The sequence below is a fragment of the Citrus clementina genome, unplaced genomic scaffold (assembly GCF_000493195.1).
Source record: "Citrus clementina cultivar Clemenules unplaced genomic scaffold, Citrus_clementina_v1.0 scaffold_7, whole genome shotgun sequence".
Taxonomy (NCBI): domain Eukaryota; kingdom Viridiplantae; phylum Streptophyta; class Magnoliopsida; order Sapindales; family Rutaceae; genus Citrus; species Citrus x clementina.
This window is the reverse complement of record NW_006262075.1, coordinates 11,815,215-11,837,061: the sequence shown is the minus strand read 5'-3', so window position 1 is coordinate 11,837,061 and position 21,847 is coordinate 11,815,215. Positions and strand designations below refer to the sequence as shown.

General features: G+C 38.5%; 1 protein-coding gene across 1 annotated transcript; it reads left to right on the top strand.

The window, feature by feature from the left end:
• The first annotated feature begins 788 nt into the window (after positions 1-788).
• On the top strand, positions 789-17,922 carry LOC112096910. The gene is made up of 5 exons (XM_024181133.1): positions 789-1,222; positions 13,905-15,082; positions 15,236-15,742; positions 15,870-17,228; positions 17,420-17,922. Exons 1-5 carry the CDS (start codon positions 789-791, stop codon positions 17,920-17,922), a joined length of 3,981 nt encoding a protein of 1,326 aa, XP_024036901.1.
• Positions 17,923-21,847: the final 3,925 nt, after the last annotated feature.

Here is a 21,847-nt window from a genome sequence, read left to right as displayed (position 1 = left end):
TCTATCCCAAGTCCCGGATGAAGGAGGACACCAAGTGCAGGAGGCTTGCACAGACTTCCCCTCCACCTCACGGTAGCCTTTCATATCCGCCTCAAACCCTACATTTACAGCCAAAACAAATAACACAGTACAGATTTTAGCTCGTCGAAAGCTGCAAAATAAGACCGTGGTAATAAGGAATCAGAGCAAAAAGCTAAATGCTCCAGTGGTCCCTACTAGTAACCCTTTCCAGCCTAGTGATTTAAGTATCAGAGATGAGGATATAACTCTCTTACCCCATGCCAACCAAAAATCCAATTCACATAGTTTCCCCCAGAAAGTATCTAGTAACCAACGTGTGGTTTCTTTCGAATCCACCTTGGATCCTACTAAACACACAATGGTTTTTTGTTCTCCCCCAACACTTCTTAATGGAGATGTAAGGGAAGTGGCCACGGATCATATAGAGATGCAGGGATCGGATCCGCAACCCTTAGCAGACCCTCCTGATAACCATAACACTTCTCGGGTGAAAGAAGGTGGACATGTTTGTAACCATCCAGATGTTCCTATGAGTGGTATAGATGGAGATGGGATGACTGATGATGAATTTTCGATGGTTCAGGAAACGCCGTTGGCATTGATGGATGATGTCTCTGGATAGCAACAGTAGCCTCATGTTCTCTCTTCTTATATTTTTTATGACAGTCAGTATTATGTTCTGGAATGTCCAAGGGGCAGCCTCGGGGGAATTCAGGTGCTCGTTTAGGACTATTATTAAAAATTACAACCCATCGATGGTGGTATTAATGGAACCTCGTACTAGTGGGGTGAAAGCCGATGAATTTATAAAGAAAAGTGGATTTGATTACTCGCACCGGGTGGAAGCTGTGGGTTTTTCTGGAGGAATTTGGCTTCTTTGGCGAAGTTCTATAGAGGTGGAGGTCTCAATTAATCACAGGCAGTTCATCCATTTTAAAATTTGCAGGAACAATGTTTTTGTGTCTTGGGTAACGGCTGTTTATGCCAGTCCAAACCCAATGTTGCGGAGACAGCTGTGGTGCCATATGGAGAACCTTGCGCCTTTAATTCAAGAGCCTTGGTTGATAGGTGGGGATTTCAACTCTATCTTATACGCCTCAGAAAAGCAAGGGGGTGTGGCCAGGAACTCAGGAGTGTGTAATCTGTTTCGGAAGTGGTTTGATGGGCATAAACTTTTTGACTTGAAATTTAAGGGTCCAAGGTTTACTTGGTCACGTGGATTGCTTTTTAAAAGGCTTGATAGAGCTTTGTGTAATAGTGAATGGCTGCTTAAATATATGAATAATTATGTGCTCCATCTCCCGAAAATTGCTTCGGATCACAGGCCGGTGCTGGTTCGTTTTGAGAGAGATGTGGCTGGCCACCAGAGGACCAGGTGTTGTGCAAATTTTAATGTACTCGCAAGCGCACGAATCTGTTGTAGTATAGATTAATGGTGACGAGTGTCGATCCCACGAGGAGGTGGATTTTAATTGTGTAGAATTAATTTTGTGAATGGGTGATTAGATTTGTGGTGGAAATGATTGGAATATGCTAAAACTTAAATTAAAATGGAGAGAATAAATTCTAAAATTGGTATTGAAATGGTGAGAATAAATTGAAGAGAATTCTATTGAAATGACGTACTTGGGTATCTGGATCCGTATCAACATGCATCATAGGCTAAATATTCCTTATTAATACCAATTAAATCATGAGGGGGGAATCCACACCGCATGAACCACACTCTAATCAATATGGTGCTAAGGGCTTATCGTGCCAAATAATAATAACCTTATACTAGAGAGCCGGTGAAACCAAGGCGGTACTAGACAAGATTAGTATTATTTGTCGACGAGAAGTCAAAACATCCACAAAAACTAGAGGGGAAGAGAAAATAAATTTACCAAATTAAGCCCATGACACATGTTGAGACTTCACCTTCAACCCAAGCTTGAAAGAAAATTAGCCACTCATAATTGAACTAGGGGCAAAATGGGAATTTATTAAAATATGAAGAAAATACAAGATGGAGAAGGAATTACAGAAAATGGATCCCAAAAATGGATTCAGAGATATCAAATTAGGGGGGGGAGGCCCCCTTTTTATAGATACATGGAGTAAATCATGGCCATCGGATTAAAAACAGTTTGGACGCTCAGGATTGCGCCACGTCATCAGTCAACAGTCCACGGTTTGACCACGCGGATGAACAGTAACACGGTTTGACCCGACTTTGAACAGTAACGCGGTTTGACCCGGATGAACAGTAACGCGGTTTGGTTGAAAATAATCCTGTGTGATGCATGCACCGTACACGAGATTTTTCGTCCACTGATATGCTGCCACGTCACCATCAACAGTACATAAGAATTTTAGCCCAACAGGATCGTGACACCTCATCAGTCAATGCCACATCATCGGTCAATGCCACGTCATCGATCCGTCTATGTGAACAGTGTCGTGAACAGTAACGTAGACAGTACCGTATACGTGAATAGTACCGTACATGTGAATAGTGCCATTTTTCCTTTTATGCTCCTCCTAAGGTTTTCGACCGTCCTGAGTTCAAAAGTGATGTCCGTTTTGCCGTCTGATCTCTCCTTTATTGTGAAATGACTATAATGCCCCTAAAATACATAAAATACTTAATTAAAATAAAACACATGTAATTAAATCACAAGAAGGTTAAATATATAAAAGTAAGGGTTGTTAGTAAGACTTAAAATGTAAAATGACGGTTTTCTCCTTTATAAATATGCATTTTCTAACACTCAACACACCCCCCAACCAGCTTATTGCTAGTCCCTAGCAAATAAAGCGAAAACAAAATTCAAATTCAAAATAATTTTTTTTTTTTTAATAGAAACACTCGTATTTATTCCATCAGATTAATGATAGCAATCAAATAAAAGTATAAGCATTATCTCCAGTCTAAAGCAACATCACACCCACATCAACCATCCACATGAATTAGCCCAGTAGACTTTGTTATAGCTACTCTCAAGAATGAAATGTCAAACCCCAAAATCTCACTGGAAGTAGTGACACTCTCACAAATAAATTAATCCCAATAAAAATAGTCACTCCAATGAATGGTAATTGAGAGAGAAAATAATAAAGAAGTGATATCACATGCTCTCACCAAGATGAAATAAATATGCCCTCAGCTTAGAAATAATACGATCTCAAGTCAAATAAAATGTTAGTCAACCCACTTTATTTATCTTTTTTTTTTTTTTTAATTATGCATCACTACATCTTTTTAGCCCATATAACTAGCTTCTACTTCAAACTATAGTTCCCTAAAATCAAGAAGGACTTTTATTAGGACGAAACGTAGGCTAGGGACATGGCTAACAAAGAAGGAAAATAAGGAAAACAAAGTGTATGTTTGAGAAAAATGCAGAGAATTTTTTTTTTTTTTTTGGAAGTTGCAAGGTGGATTTCACCTATTTTTATTCTTTTGAAACAACAACTTTTGTTTTTGTTTTTTTTTTATTTGGCATAACTTCACTGAACAAAATAATTATTTACATTTTCTCAAACATAAATAGGTGATGGAACTTATAAGATATCGGGTAATACTCCAAATCGGAGTGGGTCAAGATGATAAGTTGACAAAGAAAAGGTTTTTTTTTTTTTTTTTTTTTTATAGGCTCAAAAGGGTTAACTATGGATATTAAAAAGGGATGGCTTGAAAGGCTCAAACGGATCAAAGATGGCCTCTCCATCGTCTTTTAGGGCTCTAAATAATCTTCCATATCTACTAGTTAGATGGGCCTCCAAATGTAGCAACACACTCTTTTTTCTTTTTCTTTTTTCTCTTTTTTTTTATTTTACAATTTTTTTTTTAAGGGTTAACTCAAAAGTAATTTAGAGATCGTGTATAAAATAATAAACTGCTAAGCTGTATAAAGAGTGGGCAAAAGGGTTATTCTCCAAGAAAAATAATAGGCTCAAAAACTCACTTGGTACTTATTATGACATATTCATTCCTTCAAGCAACTCACATTTGTCTCCGACATCAACATGTAAAGTAGCAAACATAGCGTAACATCACTTAAGACCAAAGATAATACAAATACTAAAATTTGAAATTAATCATGTCATCCAATGTTAAAACAAATCACACATTTTTTTTTTTAAACATCATTCTACCCCCCAACCTATTCTAAACATGAAAGGAAAATATGCATGCAGAAATGTGAAAATGATGTATAAAAACTAATTAGAAAAGTTACACGTAAAATGATAGAAAACGAAAATGATTTTTTTTTTTTTAAAAGAAGATGCGTTTCTAGAGGAACTACACTCCATATTCAGCCATCTTCGACTCAAAAGTTGGAAAATTTATATTTATAGAGGAGAAATTAAAGAAGAAAAATAAACATAAACACATAATAAAGAAAAAGAAAATGTCTGAATTGTTTTTTTTTTTTGAATTTTTTTTTTCAAACAATGAAGATGCGTTTCTAGAGTAACTACACTCCATATTCAGCCATCTTCAACACAAAAAGTTAGCAACAGTTAGTTTCTACAACAAAAAATTAGTAAAAACTTAACCAAAATTCCACAATTGTCGACTATTCCCTCCCCCCAACCAGAACGAAACATTGTCCTCAATGTTTGAAATGAAAGAAGTAGAGTTTAGAAGACATCACCTGGGTGGTGCAACACAGAAGAAAATATTTACAGGCGGAGAGTTAAATCTAATTTGTACTTCTTACTGCGGCTACTGTTACCATCATTATTTGGACGCTCCAACACAAAGGTCCAGGGGTCTGGCTCCGGTCGATAAGCTTGTAACATATCAAGTAGCTCATTAGCAGTGTGAGCACAAATAAAGAGTTTTTTCGCATTAGAGGGAATGAAATAGTTTTTTATTGCATGGTTAAGAAATGCGATAAAGCCATCATAAAAGTTATTGACATTTAACAAACCGATGGGTTTCTGGTGAATGTGTAGATGGGCCCAAGATGCTAGTGTCATAAGTGCCTCTAGTGTTGCAAGATCTCCTGGAAGGAAAATAAAAGCATCAGCATGATTAAGCATTTCAGTTATTCTTTCCTGCATACTTGAGACGACTAACTCTTCTCCAGTTGATGAGTCAGACGAACTGCCCAATGGTTTTAAGACTCTTGGGATGATGCCTAACACTTGACTTCCTCTGATAAGAGCTGCTTCTGAGACCATTTTTGATAACCCTCGATTACCTCCTCCATACACCAAGTGTAATTTTCTCGCTGCTATGCTTCGACCAAGATCTATGGCTGCCTCAACGAACTCTTTATGTTTGCCATATGTAAATCCAGAAAGCACACAAATGTTCTTGAATTGTCTATTGGGAGTAGCTGCCATTGTGATACTTCGCAAAAATAATTTGTGAGTGATTGACAAAGAAAATCACATTTAAGAGTCTTGGTGATAATGGGTCATAGTTGTGTATGAGGTCACATGTCCATGTCAAATAACGCGTAAAGCACGTGGCTCGCGAGTCAAAAAGAAAACAGTAAAAAGAAAAAAAGCAAACAGTAATAAAATTATTAAAGACAATAATGCAAACAATAAGACAATAGTGAAATAATAAAGTAAAAGAATATTTACAGGTAGTTGCGACTGTGGCTCACATCTTCCTCTGGTTTTACGTCCAGAAACGGCTTGAACGCCCTCTATGGGTCGAGGATAGGCTTCCTATCCAATTTTCTTATAAACTGGCAAACAGGGTCGTTTATAGTCAGATTCCCGAGACTATATCGTGCATGCTCTTTCTGGAATAATGGCCATAACTGGAGAATCGCTCCTTGCACATATCCACTGGGATGCGTTTCAAGAGACAAAAGGATATCATCCAATGACTCCTTATTCAAGCCATCCCTAATGAATTGAATCTTATCTTCCCTGTTATCAGACACCATTCCTAAAGAACATGGGTTTTTATTGCAACTCATTCTGGCACACTTATGACAAGCAACAGAAATTCTTCGAGCTCGTCGTTTTCTTGCATAATTTCCTTTACCACAACCAGGCATGTATGCAATAAATTTTGGAGGTAACTCACCTGCCGATCGTACTTTAGCCTCGATTAACCAACGGATGTCAGCAGGTATGTTATTCCTCATGAGTAATCGCATGCGTTCGGACCGAGCTTTATAGATCGTAAGGAGGGCATTCTGAGGAAGTGAAGGGAATCGCTTGTGAAGCTTCGCTAGAATCTCGTTTCTGTCCATACCTTCGCCTCAGAATATCAGTTATTATGGGAGACTGAAGTAACCGACTTGATTGTCACGGAGTACCGTTATCCGCCATTTCACCGGGGTAACAAACTAAAGCACACAAATAGAAAAACAAATTAAAACACACAAAGAAAATTAAAATCGTCCTCTTATTGAATTTACCTCAAGCTCCAACTGGATGTCGTAAACACTTCTCTCAATGTCTCTGAGTTGGTGTTCTAAACCCTCAACATAGGCTACTAACTCTGGTGGTTGTAGAGCCCAAATGCGATGTGTTTTACAAAATTGAATCTGTCTTTTGAGATGAGTTTTGACACGTTGAAGTGGTTTAAGAATGTTCAGGAGGAACGGTCTAAGTATGAGACTCATGATTAAAAATGATAAGAGAAAACTTAATGGTAAAATAAACACACTTATGCAAAAACAATTTCAATTAGCAAAAGAATAATAATAAAAAGAAAGAAAGAAAAATCAAATCAACGAAAAGAAAAAAAAAATCAATTCAAATTTGGTGGGTCACTCAAATTTATTTCGGTGTCTTCTTCATGTGGTTGGTACTCTAGATATGGCTTTAATCTTTGACCATTAACTTTAAACGTGACACCGTTCTTTGGGTCTTTAATTTCAATTGCCCCATGTGGAAAAACAGTATGAACAATAAATGGGCCAGACCATCGAGAGCGTAACTTACCTGGGAATAGGTGCAAGCGAGAATTGAATAAAAGCACTTTCTGACCTGGGGTGAAAGATTTTCTCATAATTTGCTTGTCATGGAAGACTTTCATTCGTTGCTTGTAAATCTTGGCATTTTCGTACGCGTCATTGCGAATTTCTTCAAGTTCTGCCAGCTGTAATCTTCTTTCTGAGCTGGCTTGCTGCATGTCAAAATTGAATTTCTTGATGGCCCAATACGCACGATGCTCGAGTTCCACAGGTAGGTGGCAAGCTTTTCCATACACTAGCCTGTAGGGTGACATCCCAATCGGGGTCTTGAAAGCCGTTCTATATGCCCATAAGGCATCATCAAGTCTTAATGACCAATCTTTTCTGTCCGGCCTCACCGTTTTTTCTAATATGTGCTTTATTTCTCGATTGGAGATCTCAACTTGGCCACTGGTTTGCGGATGATACGGGGTCGCCACTTTGTGCGTGATTGAATACTTTGTCAAAAGAGCTTTGAATGCTTTGTTACAAAAGTGGGCACCACCATCACTGATTATTGCTCGAGGGAATCCAAAGCGCGAGACAATGTTGCTTTTCAAAAATCCTATCACCACCTTGTGATCATTGGTCCTACATGGAATTGCTTCTACCCATTTTGAGACGTAGTCAACACCAACCAATATGTATTGATGGCCAAAAGAAGGGGGAAAGGGTCCCATGAAGTCGATACCCCATACGTCAAAAATCTCAACCACTAAAATTGGATTTAGTGGCATCATGTTCCTTCGTGTAATGCTCCCCATTCGTTGACACCTATCACATGAAGAACAAAAAGTGTAAGCGTCTCGAAATAGTGTTGGCCAATAGAAACCACATTGTAAAACTTTAGTCGCTGTTTTCTTAGCACTGAAATGGCCTCCACAAGCTTGTTCATGGCAGAATGAAAGGATATTCTGAATTTCACTTTCTGGGACACATCGTCTAACAATTTGATCCGCACAATACTTGAACAAATACGGGTCATCCCAAAAGAAATTCTTTATCTCTGCAAAGAATTTAGCCTTGTCTTGCTTGGTCCAATGCTCTGGAAGTTTACCTGTAACAAGATAATTAACTATATCAGCATACCAAGGTAATACTTCCACACTCATTAATTGTTCATCTGGAAATGACTCATTTAATGGTAATTGTTCTATTATTGTGTCAAAATGGAGACGAGAGAGGTGGTCCGCCACAACATTTTCTGTCCCTTTTTTATCTTTGAATTCCAAGTCAAATTCCTGCAAAAGTAACACCCAACGAATTAGTCTGGCTTTTGCATCTTTCTTTGTGAGAAGATATTTAAGAGCAGCATGATCTGTGAATATAATTATTTTACAACCAATGAGATATGATCGAAATTTTTCCAATACAAACACTACTGCTAGCATTTCTTTTTCAGTAGTTGAATAGTTCAACTGTGCATCATTCAATGTCATACTAGCATAGTAAATAACATGGGGAATTCGATCAACTCTTTGTCCTAATACTGCTCCTACTGCATAATCAGATGCATCACACATTAGCTCAAATGGTAAGTTCCAGTTTGGGGCCTGAATGATGGGTGATGATGTCAACAAATGCTTTAATTTTTCAAACGCAACAAGACATGAATCATCAAAGACAAAAGGTACATCCTTAGCAAGCAAATTGCATAAGGGTCTAGAAACTTTACTAAAATCTTTAATGAAACGTCTATAGAAACCAGCATGCCCAAGGAAAGATCTTACTTCTCTGACTGTTTTGGGTGGAGGAAGATTAGAAATGAGATCCACCTTGGCTTTGTCAACCTCAATACCTTTGCTCGAAATGATGTGACCGAGAACAATACCTTGTTTTACCATAAAATGGCATTTCTCCCAATTTAAGACCAAGTTCTTCTCGATACATCTCTGCAGAACTAGTGTTAGATGATGTAAACATTGATCAAACGAGTCACCAAAGACAGAAAAATCATCCATAAAGACTTCAAGGAATCGTTCCACCATATCAGAAAAAATGCTCAACATGCATCGTTGAAATGTAGCAGGTGCATTACATAATCCAAATGGCATTCTCCTATATGCAAATGTGCCAAAAGGGCAAGTGAAAGTAGTTTTCTCTTGATCTTTTGGTGCTATGGGAATCTGATTATATCCTGAGTAACCATCTAGAAAGCAATAAAATTCATGGCCTGCTAATCTATCAAGCATTTGATCAATAAATGGTAAAGGAAAATGGTCTTTACGTGTGACAGAATTCAATTTTCTATAATCAATGCGTACACGCCATCCTGTAGTTACTCTAGTGGGTATCAATTCATTATCTGCATTCGTAACTACTGTGACTCCTGACTTTTTGGGGACAACTTGTACAGGACTGACCCATGAACTATCAGAAATTGGGTAAATGATACCTGCGTCTAATAGCTTAAGGACTTCTGTTCTAACAACTTCTTTCATATTAGGATTTAACCGACGTTGCATTTCCCTAGTAGATTTAGCATTTTCATCAAGGTGAATGTAATGCATGCAATCTGCAGGGTTTATACCTTTTATGTCTGCTATGGTCCATCCTAATGCCCCTTTATGCTCTTTCAAAACATCCAACAACTTACCTTTTTGTTCGTCATTAAGGGATGATGAGATGATTACCGGCAGAGAACTTTCTTCTCCCAAAAACGCATATTCTAATGTGTTGGGCAATGGTTTGAGCTCGAGTTTCGGTGGTGATTCTGATGATGTGATGAGTTTCTTCTCTGATGGTGTTAGTTGTTCAACTCTTGACTTCCATTTATTAGTGTCCATGGATGGTGTTGAGTCAAGCAGGGCGTTGACCTCATCGACTGATCTGTCAATATCAAAATCCAAACCAAAGTGAGTTAAACATGTTTGTAAAGGATCATCACTAAGGTTTGAAAGAAAAGTATTATCAACTATTGTTTCTATTAAATCCACATCAACAATTCCATCATCTGCACTGTGAGGTTGTTTGGCAATGTTGAAGATGTTCAGCTCCATAGTCATGTTGCCGAAAGACAACTGCATATTTCCAGTCCTGCATTGAATGTGAGCATCCGCAGTTGCCAAGAAAGGTCGGCCTAGAATAATGGGGATGTGCTTCCTTGAATCCTGTATTGGTTGAGTGTCAATTACAATGAAATCAACAGGAAAATAAAACTTGTCTACCTGGATAAGCACGTCCTCCACAATACCACGAGGTATTTTTGTGGACCGATCTGCAAGTTGTAACACCACTGGAGTTGGGTGTAATTCTCCAAGTCCAAGTTTCACGAATACAGAGTAAGGCAAAAGATTTACACTAGCTCCTAAATCCAATAAAGCATTCTCAATTGTGTGGTTCCCTATACTACATGAGATAGTGGGGGAGCCTGGGTCTTTGCATTTTAAAGGAATTTTATGTTGGAGTATAGAACTAACGTTTTCTATTAAAAATGCCTTCTTTTGAACATGCATATTTCTCTTTTTAGTACAAAGGTCTTTAAGAAACTTGGCATAAGATGGAACTTGTTTAATAGCATCAAGTAAAGGGATGTTAACACTTACCTGTTTGAAGATTTCGAGAATCTCACCTGTGGATTTTCCCTTCTTGCCTTTAGCTAACCTCTGGGGAAATGGAGCTTTCGGAACATATTCTCGTGGGTTAGTTTCTTCTTTCTCCTCCGGTGATGAGTCCTCAACATTCACAGGTACAATTTGATTTTCTTTTGTCACCGGCATCTCCACTTTGTTGTCGACTTCCTTTCCTTTTCGCAAGGTCATTACTGCTTTGACCTCTCCATGCTGCTGTGGTGAACTGGTACTTACTTCATGCACTCCTTTAGGATTAGGTACTGGTTGACTTGGAAATTTGCCTTTCTCAACGGTCATTGCCAAGGTCTGAACTGAAGAAGCAAGTTGTCCCACCATCTTCTCAAGGCTTGAAACTGATTGGGCTTGTGAGTTGAAGCCCGCTTTCAACTCATTTCGTAATCCATCAATGGTGCGGTTCTGTTGCTCAATCGTGGAGTGAGTAACATTCCTGAAATTCTGAAATGCATCCTCCCATGGTCTGGGTTGAGAATAATTATGGTTCTGATTGAATGGTCTAAATGATGGCTGAGAGGCTTGAGGATTTTGTGGAATTGGTGGAGCTGGAGCTGCTGGTCCATTCTGTTGGAATCCTTGAGACCATGAAAAATTAGGGTGGTCTCTCCATCCAGGGTTATATGTGTTGGAGTATGGGTTGTAATTTGATGGCTTTCTCATTACACCTATGGCATTGGCTTGATCTGAGTATGAGTCATGGTCATGTGGTTCTGTTGATTTAGCAATCGATAATGATGCTATTTGTCGAGCAAGACCTTCAACCATCTCCTTGACTTCTTTGATTCCCGAAGTTGACTCGCCAATGTGAACCTCATTCACTCCTTTAATCCTTCTAGTATTCCTGAGTGATCGACTCCGTTGTTGGGAATTGTCCGCTTGTCGCTGGAAAAACTCCCAAATTTCTGATGCACTTTTTGACATTAGCTCTCCTCCACTTGTTGCCATTAGCCATTCTTGCACATTCGGTAGTAATCCCTCCAAAAAGTATTGGCATTGATGCCATTTCTCATACCCATGATGTGGACACTTCAAGAGTAGCCCATTGAATCGCTCCCATGTCTCGAAAAACTGCTCGTCCTCTCTCTGAGTAAACTCTGAGATTTCCCTGCGAATAGCATTGGTTTTATGCACTGGGAAATATTTATTCAAAAATTTCGTTACCATTTGTTCCCATGATGCAATGCTATTAGCAGGCAATGTATTAAGCCATGAACGAGCTCTATCTTTTAAAGAAAATGGGAATAGTCTAAGTTTAACATCATCATCTGAAAAATTCTCATATTTGAATGTTTGACAAATGGCATGAAAATCATTCAAATGATTATATGGATCCTCATTTTCTAGGCCATAAAATGTAGGGAGACAATTTAACACACTAGGTTTTAATTCAAAACTCCTAGCAGCTACATTTGGGTATCTTATGCATGACGTGCTCAAATTAGCTAAGGGACTAAAATAGTCCTTAAATGGCCTCTCCTGTGGTGCTTGTAAATCCATTTTATTTTTAACGTGTTTGTGTGTGCGAAGTGTTTTTTCTAATTCAAGGTCTATAGGTTCAAGATTAGGTAATAATGACCTACGACCATGCATGCAAATAAATAAAATAAAAATAAAGATGCAAACAAAACAAAAAATAAAGATGGGAACAAAACAAATAAAAATAAAGAAGAGGGAGAAATTACGATACTAACCTTATTGCGCTATTACAACCTTACTATAAAAATACACAAAAACAAATACGTGAAATTAACTAAAAATTAAATTAATAAAATAAACAAAAATTACAAAGAAAAAATAAATTGAAAATTAAATTACAGAATTTTAAAGAAGAGAAAAAGAAAAGAAATACTAACCTTTAAATGTAGATTCACTTTTTTTTTCTTTTTTTTTAATAATAAAAAAAATACAAGAAAACAAATAAAAGAAATTATTCACAAAAATTAATTCTATGAATTAAAATTACTTACCTCCCCGGCAACGGCGCCAAAAACTTGTTGTGCAAATTTTAATGTACTCGCAAGCGCACGAATCTGTTGTAGTATAGATTAATGGTGACGAGTGTCGATCCCACGAGGAGGTGGATTTTAATTGTGTAGAATTAATTTTGTGAATGGGTGATTAGATTTGTGGTGGAAATGATTGGAATATGCTAAAACTTAAATTAAAATGGAGAGAATAAATTCTAAAATTGGTATTGAAATGGTGAGAATAAATTGAAGAGAATTCTATTGAAATGACGTACTTGGGTATCTGGATCCGTATCAACATGCATCATAGGCTAAATATTCCTTATTAATACCAATTAAATCATGAGGGGGGAATCCACACCGCATGAACCACGCTCTAATCAATATGGTGCTAAGGGCTTATCGTGCCAAATAATAATAACCTTATACTAGAGAGCCGGTGAAACCAAGGCGGTACTAGACAAGATTAGTATTATTTGTCGACGAGAAGTCAAAACATCCACAAAAACTAGAGGGGAAGAGAAAATAAATTTACCAAATTAAGCCCATGACACATGTTGAGACTTCACCTTCAACCCAAGCTTGAAAGAAAATTAGCCACTCATAATTGAACTAGGGGCAAAATGGGAATTTATTAAAATACGAAGAAAATACAAGATGGAGAAGGAATTACAGAAAATGGATCCCAAAAATGGATTCAGAGATATCAAATTAGGGGGGGGAGGCCCCCTTTTTATAGATACATGGAGTAAATCATGGCCATCGGATTAAAAACAGTTTGGACGCTCAGGATTGCGCCACGTCATCAGTCAACAGTCCACGGTTTGACCACGCGGATGAACAGTAACACGGTTTGACCCGACTTTGAACAGTAACGCGGTTTGACCCGGATGAACAGTAACGCGGTTTGGTTGAAAATAATCCTGTGTGATGCATGCACCGTACACGAGATTTTTCGTCCACTGATATGCTGCCACGTCACCATCAACAGTACATAAGAATTTTAGCCCAACAGGATCGTGACACCTCATCAGTCAATGCCACATCATCGGTCAATGCCACGTCATCGATCCGTCTATGTGAACAGTGTCGTGAACAGTAACGTAGACAGTACCGTATACGTGAATAGTACCGTACATGTGAATAGTGCCATTTTTCCTTTTATGCTCCTCCTAAGGTTTTCGACCGTCCTGAGTTCAAAAGTGATGTCCGTTTTGCCGTCTGATCTCTCCTTTATTGTGAAATGACTATAATGCCCCTAAAATACATAAAATACTTAATTAAAATAAAACACATGTAATTAAATCACAAGAAGGTTAAATATATAAAAGTAAGGGTTGTTAGTAAGACTTAAAATGTAAAATGACGGTTTTCTCCTTTATAAATATGCATTTTCTAACACTCAACACCAGGCCTTTCCGCTTCTTGGCTGCTTGGTTAACTCATGAGCACTTTAACAATTTTGTTAAGCGGATGTGGAATCCGCAATCCCACTATAGTGCAGCAGCTTCTCATTTTGTTCAGGAGGTTCAAGTTTGGAATCGAGATGTGTTTGGGAATATCTTTCAGAGGAAACGCCGGCTTATGGCTCGGATTAATGGAATTCAAGCCACCCTAGAGAAATATAGCTCTCGCAGTTTGAGGCGATTGGAGGCCCGATTGCGTAATGAGCTCGAAATGGTGATGAGCCAGGAGGAAATTCTGTGGCTCCAGAAATCTCGAAAGGATTGGCTTTTACATGGAGACAGAAATACGAATTTTTTCCATAAAAAAACTATTGCTCGAAGGCGGCGGAATAGAATCGAGGCTATCCGAGACAGTTCAGGGAATTGGCTGTATGATGAGGAAGATATAAAGAGGCATGCAGTGGGGTATTTTTCAGAATTATTTAAAAGAGAAAATGCTATTTATCAGAACTACCATGTGCCAAATTTTTTTCCAGACTTGAGTTCTCATGACGTTGATGGTGCCGCAGCCCCAATTTTGAGGGAGGAGATTAAAAGTGCCGTTTTTAGTATGAAGCCGCTGAAAGCTCTAGATACGGATGGGTTGCATGCTATTTTTTATCAATCCCAATGGTATGTTGTGGGTCCGTCGTTTTGCAGGTTTATTGATGATATTTTTACCACGGGCAAAGTGCCGCAAGAGATAAATACTACCCTCCTGGTTTTGATTCCAAAAGAGGAGCACCCTACTAGCTTAAAGATGTTTAGGCCCATAAGCCTATGCACAATGGCTTACAAGACGGTGACTAAAATTATAGCCACTCGCTTGCAATCGCTGTTGCCCAATCTAATAGGCCCCAATCAGACAAGTTTTGTTCCAGGGAGGAATATCGTAGATAATATTGTTGTGGCTCAGGAAGTTGTTCACTCAATGCGCAGAAAAACTGGCAGGAAAGGATTTATGGCCATTAAGGTTGACCTAGAGAAGGCGTATGACTGGCTTAATTGGGATTTCATTTTTGATACGCTTCAACAGACTGGTATTCCAACTCATTTATCTAGACTTATCATGGATTGCGTAACTTCAGCTAGTATGAGTATTTTGTGGAATGGTGAGGTTACAGGGACCTTCACTCCAGGGAGAGGTATTCGTCAGGGAGATCCCCTCTCGCCTTATCTTTTTGTTCTGTGTATCGAGCGTTTGAGTCATGGGATAACCCAAGCGGTAATGGATGGGAGATAGAGGCCTATTAGGTTGGCCAAATATGGAACTCCCTTAACTCATCTCTTTTTTGCAGACGATTTGCTTTTATTTGTGGAAGCTTCAATTGACCAAGCTTATGTGGTTGATGTTGTTCTGGAAAACTATTGTAGGAGCTCTGAAGCAAAAATAAATAAGTTGAAAACCAAGGTGTTCTTCTCAAAAAATGTTGATACTCGGGATGCCAATCTCATAGGCTCTACTTTGGGTTTTTCGGCCACAAATAATTTGGGTGATTATCTTGGAATGCCATTAATTCACACGCGGGTTAATAAATCCACGTATCAGTCCATCCTTGATAAAGTCGATAACCGACTTACTGGTTGGAATGCGACTCATCTCTCTTTTGCTGGACGCGTCACCCTGGCTCAATCAGTTCTGCAAGCAATGCCTATTTATGCCATGCAAACGACATTTCTTCCTTCTCCAGTGAGGCATAAAATAGACAAATCTTGTCGGCGATTTATTTGGGATGGGAATTCAAAGAGTCCTAAGATGAGTATGGTGGGGTGGAGCAAAATCTGCATGCCGAAACAATATGGAGGTCTGGGGTTCAAAAAAATGGACGAGATGAACCAGGCGCTGATAATGAAATTGAGCTGGGAGATTGTGTCCAGCTCGGATAAATTGTGGGTGAAAGTTTTCTGTTCCAAATATGGATTGGATTCCAGCAAATTTACCGATGTCCCTTCCAGATAAACCGGGTTCTCAGATTTGGAGAGCTATTCGTAGCAAGTGGTTGACAATAGTTCAGGGAGCTCGCTGGTCTGTTTGCGATGGAGGTCGAGCTCGCTTTTGGATAGATTGTTGGGCTACGAAATATCCCTTGAGCAGCCTAGCTCTCCAGCCGATTCCTCAGGAGCTTATCAACGCCACCGTGAGTGAGTTTACGAATGGTCAGGGGGGATGGAATTGGTCGAGCTTTGAGCATTTGCTGCCACATTATACTCTCATGCAGATCGCATCAGTCATGCCTCCGAGACCGCATTTTGGGTCTGACAAAATTTACTGGGGTCTGGATCCGAGCGGCATGTTTACGGTTCGTTCAGCTTATGCATCCCTTTGCTATCATCACTTGGCTGATCATGACAGAATTTGGAAGCTTCCGTGGAGTTGGAAGGGGCCTCAATCCATCCGTCTTTTTCTGTGGCAGCTGATGCATGGGAAATTAAAGACTCATGTTGAGCTAGCTAGGCGCCATATCAATGCTCCTGAGGGCTGTGATAGATGTGGGGGTGCGGTTGAAGATATTCTCCATGCATTGAGAGATTACTGCTGTATTAATCAGGTTTGGCGTAAGCTTGTCCCAATGGCAACTCATAACGCTTTCTTCAATTCGAATCTACGTGAATGGATTACTGGGAACTTGCAGAACAAATGGAAGATTGCATCTTCCCTCCCTTGGGATTGTATCTTTGGAGTGGTGGTTTGGAGGCTGTGGTTCTGGAGGAACCATTTCTTGTTTGCGGGGAAGTTGGTGGATGGTGTAACAGTCTATATGGATGCTATGGCTAGAGCTAATGAAATTTACAAAGTTTATAATTCCGGTATAAGTCAACAGCCGAGGAGAAAGGAGATTTTTATTCGTTGGATTCCGCCGCCATGGCCATGGTGCAAATTAAATTCAGATGGCTCTCGTAAAAATGACAGGGAAGCAGGAGCAGGAGGTGTCATTCAAGACTCAGTCGGTCATTGGATTTCCGGATTTTGTATGAGAATTGGGGAGAGTTCAGTGCTTATGGCTGAGCTTTGGGGGCTGTATCAGGGTCTAATTCTGGCTTGGGATGTAGGCATAAAACGGCTGTTGGTGGAAGTGGATAGTCTTTGTATTACACAAATAATCTCTAAGCAGGTGGTCGTTCCTAATGTGTTCCATGCTTTAATAGTAGCTGTCCACGAATTATTAAGTAGAAATTGGCAGATTGCTATCACCCATATCTATCGTGAAGCAAACTCAGCTGCGGACTTCATGGCTAATATGGCTCATTCAGCTCCTCTTGGATTGCAAGTGTTCTCTGACCCTCCTATGGGTATATATTCTATCATTTCGCAAGACTTGTTTGGGGTTACTCAACCCCGTTTTGTTTCTATTTAGCTCGTTTTGACGAGCCCCCTCTCACCAAAAAAAAAAAAGTTTTAAACCTATCAAAGAATCGCTCCTTGAGTCAATTGCCTTCAGGAATTTCAAAATTGGTTTCACTACAATATCTTAATCTTTCAGAAACTTTCATCAAAGAGTTACCACATGAATTAAAAGCCTTGAAAAATCTAAAGTGTTTGAACTTGGAGTACATGCGTTATCTCCATACGATTCCACGGCAACTGCTTTGTAATTTTTCTGGGTTAAAGGTGTTGAGGATGCTAGATTGTGGCTCTGCTAATACAGTACCAGAAGATAGCGTTCTATTTGGTGGTAGTGAAATTTTGGTAGAGGAGTTGATTACTTTGGAACATTTAAATGTATTAAGCGTCACGTTAAGAAGTTTTTATGCTCTACGAAGACTTTTGAGCTGCCAACAGTACAAGAGTTGTAAATATGCTTTAGAGCTTCGCCGCTGTGAGGATTCAAGGTCATGGAATATTTTGTCCATAGCAGATCTCAAGTACCTTGACAAACTAGATTTTGTGTATTGTACAAGTTTGGAAGAGCTAAAGGTTGACTATGCAGAAGTTCAAACAACAAGAGAACTTATGGTTTCAACAGCCTTCAAAGTGTTACCATAGACTATTGCAGTAAATTGAGGGAGATGACAAGGCTTGTTTTTGCCCCAAATCTGAAGATGGTGCATGTAGAACGTTGTTATGAGATGGAAGAAATAATCAGTGTTTGGAAAGTGGAAGAAGTTCCAGGGCTAAAACCTTTTGCGAAACTCCAATATCTTCGGTTGCAAGTTCTAAGAAATTTGAAGAAGATCTGTTTGAATGCATTGCCCTTTCCAAATCTCTTGGAATTGTTTGTATCTGGATGCCCGAACCTCAAGAAGCTTCCACTCGATTACAACAGCGCCAAGGAACGCAAACTTGTTATTAGGGGAGAGCAACACTGGTGGAATGAGCTGCAGTGGAAGGATAAAGCCACTCTAAATGCTTTTACTCCTTGTTTCAAATCCATATGACAGGCATAAGCATGAATGAACATCTTCTAGTAGCCAAATTGCTATTGTAATTTTCTCTTTTCTTGGTGTGTATAACTATATAAATGTTGAATTGCAAGTCGATGTTATTATTGTATAGTCACTTCCTCTTGCCAGTTGTTTGTTTCGTTTTTTTGCTACTTCATTCCAAGATTTGGAATCTGCTTTGCTAGTTGGTCTGTTTTTACGACTAAAATTCCCTCTTGCAATTAGCCATTGCAGTCAACCTGTCTCCATTATCTATTAATCTCCATTCCCGGAATCAGCATTTGAAAAATCTCAAAATCTTGCATGAAACTATGATTGGATACTACTTATAATGCTGTTGCTAATAAGATGAGTTTTTCAATAGGCATGTTTTTTTCTTTGCAAATGTATTAGCAGTAATCATTATCCTCAAGTAATTAAGTATATTTGGTTTGACAATGGAAACATCAATATTCTTCAATGTTTTAACTCCTCAAAATTATTACGTTATACACATACAGCTGGACAGTTTGCATATTTACACACTCCTGTTCATACAAATATGCTAAAGAATGATGGTCAACTCATTTAAATTTTTTAAATCAAACAATTTCTCCACCAAAATTAAACTTCATCTCAGCTCCTTCTGCCTCGTGATTAGAAGTCGACCTAACACAACCAAAAATATTAACCCTTCTGATTCCTTTAAAAAAAAAATGGATAAATGAACAAATGAAGTTAACAAGAAAAATTCAAGAAAAGTACGAACCTGAGGCGAAATGCAATCTCCAATCCAATTAGAGATTTGAAACAGAAATGAAAAGCAATTCGAGTGGCTTCGTCTTCCCATTAAAGCTCTTCCCACGAGAGTTAACTGCCAAATCTCATTGCACCATTAACTCTCCGAATGATGAAATAACAATTGTACACTCTTTTACTCTGTTGGAGTAGAGTGGAAGCTTTTTAAGACAACCGCAACTATCCACAGTCATTTCTTTTCAAACATGGAAAGGGCAGAGGCCTGCAATAGATGCTCTCCACATTTGGCAGATTTTCTAGTCCAAGAAACTGGAGTTTTGCAAATGGGTTTAGATTTTCCACCACATCTAGAGCTTCCGCAAATTCTCCCACACCGATGATTGCTTCCACAGCAGGGCAATTTTGTATTTCCAAGTTCTTGAGATTTGGAGCAGAAACAAGGAATGTTAAGTCCTTCAATTTAGAACAAACCTCTATGTGAACTGTATGTAGGCCTTAGAAAACACAAGGTTGCCGCTTGTTTTTCGCTCCCCCTGTATATTCCATCTTCAAGTCCTCCAATTTTCTACAGCCAAAAATACTTAAATCTGCAGTGGTGCTTTTAACTCTGCCAAAAGTGAAATATCAAGCCATATCGAATTATTGAAGGATTGGAGGAACAGCGCTTGAGTACAACTTCGTAGCTTATGTGAGCTCAAAATAAATTGGAGAGCACGAACACTTCTCAAGTGAAGCTCAATACCTCCAAATATTCCAAACCGAGCAACTCCTCTGCTTAAACTTCCTCCCCACCAAATAAAATGCTGTCTTTATTTAATGCTTCTTGAAAATTTAAACTAATAGTATCGAACATTCTCAACACATATAACCTTAAAAATTAAATATCCGTTGTTGTGGAACTGTAATTAGCTCCTCTACATGATCTATATTCAAGCATTTAACTTTAATCAGGGCATTTAACTCTTCTTGCAACTCTTTTATGCTTGAATATGAATGATCGAGTTGTTGTAGTGGAACCAACCTTGAAGTCCCTAAAGGAACTGACTTTAGTTTAATACATGACAAGTTTAAAACAGTGAGAGAAGGCATAAACTGGAAGAAATCACCGGGGATCTTCCGAAACTCATTATCGTCAAGAAAGAAAGTGAGGAGATGAGGGCATGTATGAGCCTCAGATAGATTCTCAATTTTATTTTTCATCAATGACAATCTCCTTACCTTTTCCCAATCTCTAATATCCGGTACCTTAGCTAAACCAACACCAGCGTAAACCAAAAAGTTCTCCTTCTCCTTCTCATAGTCGCATGCGATCCACAAAGCCATATCACGAATAACGTCATGCATGCATTTTTCACTTCACAATCTCCTCCCTTTTCCAAAAAAAAACATGAAGAAGAATGCCCAAAATGAAGTATCCTTGATTTTTTCTCCAAACCAATCACTTTCATTAAAAAATCCTTCATTGATCTAACAATCTACCAAATTCTCTTTAGAAATGCAACAATCTTCTGGATATAAACTACAATATAACAGACAAGGTGTAATTGTGTCATTGGGTAAACTATCATAACTGAATTTTACAAGAGTATATATCCCTTCTTCCAGACCTGGAAACAGGAAGCGGACGAAGTGAACACTTGAATAGCATATCTCCATTCTTCGGCTGTGTCTTCTTGCACGCCATAGATCGGCCGATGGTAAAAAGTGCAAGTGGCAAACCACCACACTCCTTAACAACTATTGTGCTTGCTCAAGGATATCAAGATGATTGTTCAAAGTTTCTTCCCCAACTTTGTATCGAAATAATCCTAAGCATTTTTATTTGATAAGCACGCCACTTTAAAACTCCTACGAGCTTCCATTAAGCCGCAAACTTCCTCAGAACGGGTTTGTAAATATCACTTTGGATGTGTTGTTTTCTGATCTAGGAAGAGGGACACCCATTTTTACTAAATCAACCCGCTCCTATATATCATCTAGCAGTAATATGAACTTTTTCACACTTCAAATCTTGAAGATCTCTTGAGCTTTTTCTTCAATATTTTTAATCCGTTATTTGTTAAGGAATTTTAATCCCATCCAACATCTTACAAATAAAATATCAAACAAATAATAAACAAAAAATAGATGGAGAATAAAACTAATCACATAACATAACAATTTACGTGGGAAACTTCTATATAAAAGAAAAATCACAGCCACAAAGATGACGATAGAAAAATCCACTATGTAGAAAATTAACACAATCACTCTAGTACTTTTCTTCACAACCAAAATCCTAATAACACATAATCTCTCGATAGACCTACCGTTTCTCTCATACTTGAAACTCTCTACTTACAGAGAACTAATTGATTTGTTATGTAAACAAGTGAATCCAACTACCCTATATATAGAGATTATTTCTTATAGGAGAAGTATTCCTTTTCTTTTGGTAAGAAAAACGAGCCTAGCACAAGCTAAGACTTAACAACACCAGGGAAAGTAGTCCCTGAAGGGCCTAAACTATCATTATGCAACCGTACATTAAGACCAAAAGGAGGGGCAGAGAAGACATGGAGCCGCCAAGGGACAATATTTTTCCAAATGACTTGTCAAGCGAAAGGATAAGTATCCTTGACAATTTGCAAACAGGTTTTGTTTTATAGCCATTGTAGCATTGTAGATATTGTGAAGATTGATGTTCTAATTAGAGATAAAACACAAGGGATTATCCAAATAATTGATTATCTAATAATTAACATACAAATTAGCAATGTACATAAAATGAATGCATTAGCTGGCCACCA

What these genes read in the sequence shown, in the direction of transcription:
- LOC112096910 (XM_024181133.1), top strand. Translation starts at nt 789, where the DNA reads ATGGAACCTCGTACTAGTGGGGTGAAAGCCGATGAATTTATAAAGAAA. An exon ending in CATGCCGAAACAATATGGAG is followed by an intron (nt 15,743 to 15,869) that starts GTCTGGGGTTCA and finishes ATTGGATTCCAG; the next exon opens with CAAATTTACCGATGTCCCTT. An exon ending in GTTCTCTGACCCTCCTATGG is followed by an intron (nt 17,229 to 17,419) that starts GTATATATTCTA and finishes TTAATCTTTCAG; the next exon opens with AAACTTTCATCAAAGAGTTA.